Source organism: Drosophila elegans, unplaced genomic scaffold (assembly GCF_018152505.1).
Source record: "Drosophila elegans isolate 14027-0461.03 unplaced genomic scaffold, ASM1815250v1 contig_208, whole genome shotgun sequence".
Classification (NCBI taxonomy): Eukaryota; Metazoa; Arthropoda; class Insecta; order Diptera; family Drosophilidae; genus Drosophila; species Drosophila elegans.
The window spans coordinates 15,927,152-15,932,459 of record NW_024545578.1 but is presented as its reverse complement, the minus strand read 5'-3'; the positions used below and the strand labels follow the sequence as shown (position 1 = coordinate 15,932,459).

Genomic DNA, 5,308 nt, shown 5'->3' with positions numbered 1-5,308 from the left:
TTAGCCAGTCACGGAAGTACCGATGTATCGTATAAGAGTGCGAATTCAAAAACAAATTAAATTACTTTTGTTTATGATAGCTATATTTATATGGATTGTTGTTCCTTTTCGGAAATATTTAAGATACAATTTTCCTAGGATTTAGATTAAGGAACTATATCAATTTATAGATTTTTATAAGAAAGTCGTTAGCTGATCGGCTTAAAAGTTCTTTACACGAAAAATTCAGGTTATTTAATATACATTTACTAATAACATTGATTTAATATAAACTCTACATACATTTACGTAAGATTACGAGGTTATTTAGAACGAAAAGAACAATAATATCTTAACAAAAGTCCCGGCTAGTTTATTTCGAAAATGATTGAATTTCTAAACATTTGAAGAGCTTATTAAAATGCTTAAAATATTTAAAAACAATAAACTCTTGAATTTTTGAAATTTTGTTTTGAATCAAATCGAAAAAATTTCAAACGCATGTGCACAATTTTGTTGTAGTATTGCAGCTTATATATAAAGTTTGACTTAGATAATTTAAAATTTTTATTTATTCATTATTGAAGCCTGGATAATGGAAAAGCTACCCAAACAAATATCCTATATATGTCCATTTTATATGCAAACAATTGTTGAATGTTAATTGCAATATTTTAGAAACCAACAATATTCTTGAGTACCCCCACTATCTGTGCTTCTCAACTCTTTAGTGTGACTGCGTAATAGAAGGTAATAAAATACCGCCGAATGTGCTGTCGATTTGCTGCCACACTAAGGTGTGCTGCACAACACTAACCCAAATGCAACTCTGCGTTTAGCAACACTAACGCCATGTTGCCACTGAGCTGTCAAAAATGTTCTTTCCTTCTCTTTCTTTCCGGTTAGCGTCATGGTAAGAATCAACGAAGGTTTCTCCGGATCGGTTGAAAAATGTGAAAATAAAGCAGTCTTAACGGCCCGAGTTGAATTAAGTCTGGCGGCCAAGTGAACGGGTCAGTGCGTTGAACATATGAAAATAGAAAACTGCGCACAAGCCAATAAATACCATTGGAAATCAGCCCTTGAAACAATTCACGTGGTGGACACCAACACAAGCAACGCGCTGGCCATGCAGCACCTGAAATTACACATTTTGAGCCATTTTTAATGGGCATCTTTCTGCTTGCAGCCTTTCGAGAGATTCGTACAAACTGGTCGCATTGCCAAGGCCTCCGCCGGTCCCCTGAAGGGGCGCCTGGTGGCCATTGTCGACGTCATCGACCAAAACAGAGTAAGTGCATCGTTTCTGGAGGGAAGCGCAGCACAAAATCGCCAAATGACAAGCTCTTGCACATGATGATAATTTGTCTTCTTGATAGGAAGTGCCAACTGACACATAAATGAAGCTAGTTTAACCCACTGAAAGCAAGCAAGCAAGCATGGCATTTGTTGCTGTGCCCTGCCCCTTAATCTTCAGTAGATGTAACCCCTTGACTTACCTTTGGTTTCTTTAACAGGTGCTGGTTGATGGCCCCCTGACCGGCGTTCCCCGTCAGGAATACAGATTGAACAATCTGCACCTGACCAAGTACCGCATCAAGTTCCCCTACACCGCGCCCACGCGCATCGTGCGCAAGGCCTGGACAGAGAGCGACCTGAAGGCCCAGTGGAAGGTCAGCCCCTGGTCCGCCAAGGCACAGAACATCTGCAAGGTATGTATGGACTCTTGAAGGAGAAGTCTTAGTTGTTAGGGAGAGGATAACCTACCCAGAGAAGACAATGTTTATTGAAATCTGTTCTTAGTCGATATTAAATATCTCAGATCAATAAGTTGATACAATACGATCTTGCTCTAACTTTATTACCACCTATAAAAAAATGTGTGAAAGGCTTACAAGTTTGATCATCAAAATAGGTCTCGTACTATTTAATTTCATTTTTATCTTGCTACTTTAAAAATATGATAGTTTTTTTTTTAATGTTTGTTTCCTCATTATCAGGGAATTTCAATTCCTTTTTAATTTTGTTGTCTTATAAACATATTCTGTTTTTGAAATGCTTGCTTCCTATAGTTTCCATTGATCTTTGAATTATACAACCTCAAAAAAGCACGTGTGAATGTTAATAGTTTGATTTTTCAAATCAAACAAATTTTAATAAATAAAAGTTTATCGTGAATGTTTTTGCCTGCATCAACATCTCTTTTATATAATTATTTAATGCATGCTTTAACCAAATACTCAGTGAAAACCTATAAGAATTAAGTAAAGCATTTACTATTTTAATCAATTTAATATTTACAACGCAAGAGCTCTATTATTTTGTAAACATATTTGAACCCAAGCCTTTTGAATACCATAAATAAATAAAAGTGCTATGAATTCCGAGCAATTTGCTTCAATTAAGATTATTTTTCCAGTAAAAGTCACTTTAGAGATACTGAGATAGTGTTACATATTTCTTCTCTGAATAGTTATTTACCTCCTTCAACTGCACATGATGATAGTTGAAAGTTCTTGATAGGAATTGCCGGCTGACACATACATGAAGCTAATTTTTCTTTTATCTGATCACAATTTCATATAGAAATATTCTAAATCTTTTTGGATAAATGCAAATTATTAAACCCCGTCACTTTTCCATTGCAGCGCTCCTCGTTGAACGACTTTGACCGCTTCAAGCTGCGTTATGCCAAGCGCCAGCGCAACAAGCTGCTGACCATCGCCTTCAACACACTGAAGAAGCGCACCAAGGCTGACGGCACTCCCCGCGTCCTGAAGAAGGATCGTCGCGAGCGTCTGCGTGCCGAGAAGGCCAAGGGTGGCAAGAAGGCCGCGGCCAAGAAGTAAAAACACTACCTTTAACGAAAGTAACTGCTTGATGAACATCCACCACCATGGAGAAAATAAAAGAAAGTGTTATTTTTAGGAAAAACACAAGCCCAGAGCCCTTTTCTTTTGGATTTAACAGTTTTATTTGCTCTCAAGAAACAATATGATCTTAACAGTCCAATCTTTAAAGCACAGTCCAGTCTACCAAACAGAGAACGACCAAGGCCCCGCTCAAGTGGGACACTTGCCGTAGATGGTCTGCCAGTTGTTGGGATGGTTGTAGCCCAGCAGGATGGGCAAGTGCAGGAACAGTGTGATATGTTCGCCTTGTATCGACGTGGATACCTTGACCCACTTGCGCAGCCACTCGATCATGGCCTCGCTGCTAAGACTGTCGGGATTCAATCCGCGCAGAAAGCAGGAGTAGCGCAAAGCCTCCGGGGTCAAGTTGTGCACGCCGCCCTCACGGTTGATGGCCTGGTCCATGTAGTGCACCAGAAAGGCATGCTCGTGCAGGCGATGTCGCTTAAAGATGCTGCTAGGCAGCCCATGAAGGTTGACTAGGTTTCTCTGGAATGTGCGGATTAAGTAGTTGCACCATATCTCTTTCTGTTCAAACATACGACGTGTTTCCGCGACATTCCCAGCAGCGAGTAAGGTCCATCGGCAAATATGTCCTTGACATCTATGAGCATTTCGGGTGTGGGATGTGTGCCGCTGCCCAGCTGTCCCAGGATGTCCGCAAAGGCCGAGTGCTTGGGATGCGAGGCGGTCGCCTTGAGCTTAGCCTGCAGGCAGCGGAAGACGTCCTTGTTGTTGCACAGTCGCCGCTTCATGTAGTAACTCTGGAATTCGGAGCGCTGCTGCGTGGTCCAGAAGTGGGCAGTGAGAAAGGAGCGGGGGTAATAGAAGCTATGAAATACATTCCAATTACTATTATATACCGGGAATCTGAAGCCACATGAATCTTACACCAGGGGAAAGAAGGCGTAGCCCACCATTGGCAGGGAGCAGCCAATAAGGGCCGGTGCCACCTTCATCATGTCGCGCGGCATTTGCATGTACAGCTCCAGCTCCTGGCGATTCAGGGCTCGGATTCCCTGGGGCGAATCGTTGGCTATGCGGGCAATCTTCAGGAAGCGCTTCATGTCGCCGAAGAAGTCCTTGACGCCATCGAAGAACACCCGATACAGCTGCATGGCCTTGGGGAAGTTCTTTTCGAGCACTTTGTCGTAGTTCTTGACGTAGTTAAAGTAGCGCGTGAATATATAGTCCTGCATATTGTCCCGCATCTGATCCCGCTTGGATTTCAGAGTGTCCAGCTCCTTGCGCTTCTCGTCCTCGGGTTTTTTGGGCGACGGCGTTGGTGGGGATGAGGAGGCGTTGCTGCTGGGCGGGATCTTTGGCTTGTCGAGGGGCTTATTGGCATCCCAGCCCGTTTCGTAGATGACCTTGCCCACGCTGGTGATCTCGGCGGCCACATTGCGCTTGATTTGCGGCGGGGCCGCCGTCTCGGGCTTCGTGGAGTAGTTCCGGCTGCAAAATGACCGCGGCCTGTTATCGCTGTGGCTAGATAATTGAGCTTTAATGCCGATTGCTAATTGGGGTCGGGGTGCTCACCTGCTGCACAGGTGTAACAGTCGCCGGCGATCCCGGGGCCAACAGTTCGTCGGAACCGCGGCAAATCGGGCCACGCGCAACGCCAACGCCATTCTGGAACTTCAACTGCCGACCAGAAACCAGGAAGAACCCCCTTATTACGCAACCGCCGACTCCAATGCAGGAGTTGCCCACAAAAATAAAAAAATCCAAGGAGCAATTCCGAATTCCTAGTTTCGAACAGCTGTTTCAGAGTAACCGTTGCCTTTTAAACCAAAAACACCTCCAAGGATCCAGGGCTGGACGTTTAGCATAGACTCCAACCAAATACTGCAATTTTACTTTACAAAATGTCAAGAAATATTTATTTACGTTACAGGATTTAGGCATGGCTAAACCAAAAATATTTAAATTTCTTGCATTGTGAAATTACCTACATATAAAATGTATATTGTAAGGAATAGAACTTTAAAATTTAGTTTTCTTTTAACACTTCAAAAAGATATAATTAAGAAATTGAGTAAACGAAAACGAGACTTTGTAAATCCTTTATTATCAGTATGTTTTTTCTATGATTTTCTAGGAACAAAGAGTAAATCATTAAAAAATTCAAATAGTTTCAGTTTTCTTGAAAACGGAAAACAAAGTTAATATCTATTGACTTTTAAATTGCTTTATTTTTATAATTTTGCTATTCTGTTTGTGTGGCAATTTTTCTAATTTAAAAAATTTATCTTCTATAAATAATAGATAAGACAAAGCTTATGAAATTTGTATGGTAGTAGTTATAAGTTTAATGGGCAGCCTAAGACAAGGATAACTTTAAAATATGAACTTACGTTCAAATTATATTTATTATCCATAATTTATTTTTCTTTATTTTCTAATTGAAATTCTGA

General features: G+C 41.3%; 2 protein-coding genes across 4 annotated transcripts; one reads left to right on the top strand and one right to left on the bottom strand.

The window, feature by feature from the left end:
* The first annotated feature begins 823 nt into the window (after positions 1-823).
* Positions 824-2,918, top strand: LOC108147513 (60S ribosomal protein L14). The gene is made up of 4 exons (XM_017274089.2): positions 824-892; positions 1,169-1,270; positions 1,497-1,691; positions 2,628-2,918. Exons 1-4 carry the CDS (start codon positions 890-892, stop codon positions 2,826-2,828), a joined length of 501 nt encoding a protein of 166 aa, XP_017129578.1. The 5' UTR covers positions 824-889; the 3' UTR covers positions 2,829-2,918.
* An 11-nt stretch (positions 2,919-2,929) lies between these two features.
* Positions 2,930-4,673, bottom strand: LOC108147512 (LETM1 domain-containing protein 1). 3 transcript variants are annotated; one of them, XM_017274085.2, is made up of 4 exons: positions 4,431-4,673; positions 3,783-4,379; positions 3,434-3,722; positions 2,930-3,380 (listed from the first exon to the last, which is right to left on the bottom strand). In XM_017274085.2, the coding sequence occupies exons 1-4, from the start codon at positions 4,520-4,522 to the stop codon at positions 3,042-3,044; spliced, it is 1,317 nt and encodes a 438-aa protein (XP_017129574.1). In that variant the 5' UTR covers positions 4,523-4,673; the 3' UTR covers positions 2,930-3,041. The 3 variants fall into 3 exon arrangements, with proteins under 3 accessions (XP_017129574.1, XP_017129575.1, XP_017129576.1); XM_017274086.2 differs by having other exon boundaries at positions 3,783-4,373; XM_017274087.2 differs by having other exon boundaries at positions 3,783-4,346.
* Between the last annotated feature and the right edge of the window lie 635 nt (positions 4,674-5,308).

What these genes read in the sequence shown, in the direction of transcription:
- LOC108147513 (XM_017274089.2), top strand. An exon ending in ACGTCATCGACCAAAACAGA is followed by an intron (nt 1,271 to 1,496) that starts GTAAGTGCATCG and finishes TTTCTTTAACAG; the next exon opens with GTGCTGGTTGATGGCCCCCT. An exon ending in AGGCACAGAACATCTGCAAG is followed by an intron (nt 1,692 to 2,627) that starts GTATGTATGGAC and finishes TTTCCATTGCAG; the next exon opens with CGCTCCTCGTTGAACGACTT.
- LOC108147512 (XM_017274085.2), bottom strand. Translation starts at nt 4,522, where the DNA reads ATGGCGTTGGCGTTGCGCGTGGCCCGATTTGCCGCGGTTCCGACGAAC. An exon ending in TACGCCTTCTTTCCCCTGGT is followed by an intron (nt 3,723 to 3,782) that starts GTAAGATTCATG and finishes TGTATTTCATAG; the next exon opens with CTTCTATTACCCCCGCTCCT. An exon ending in GAATGTCGCGGAAACACGTC is followed by an intron (nt 3,381 to 3,433) that starts GTATGTTTGAAC and finishes CGCACATTCCAG; the next exon opens with AGAAACCTAGTCAACCTTCA.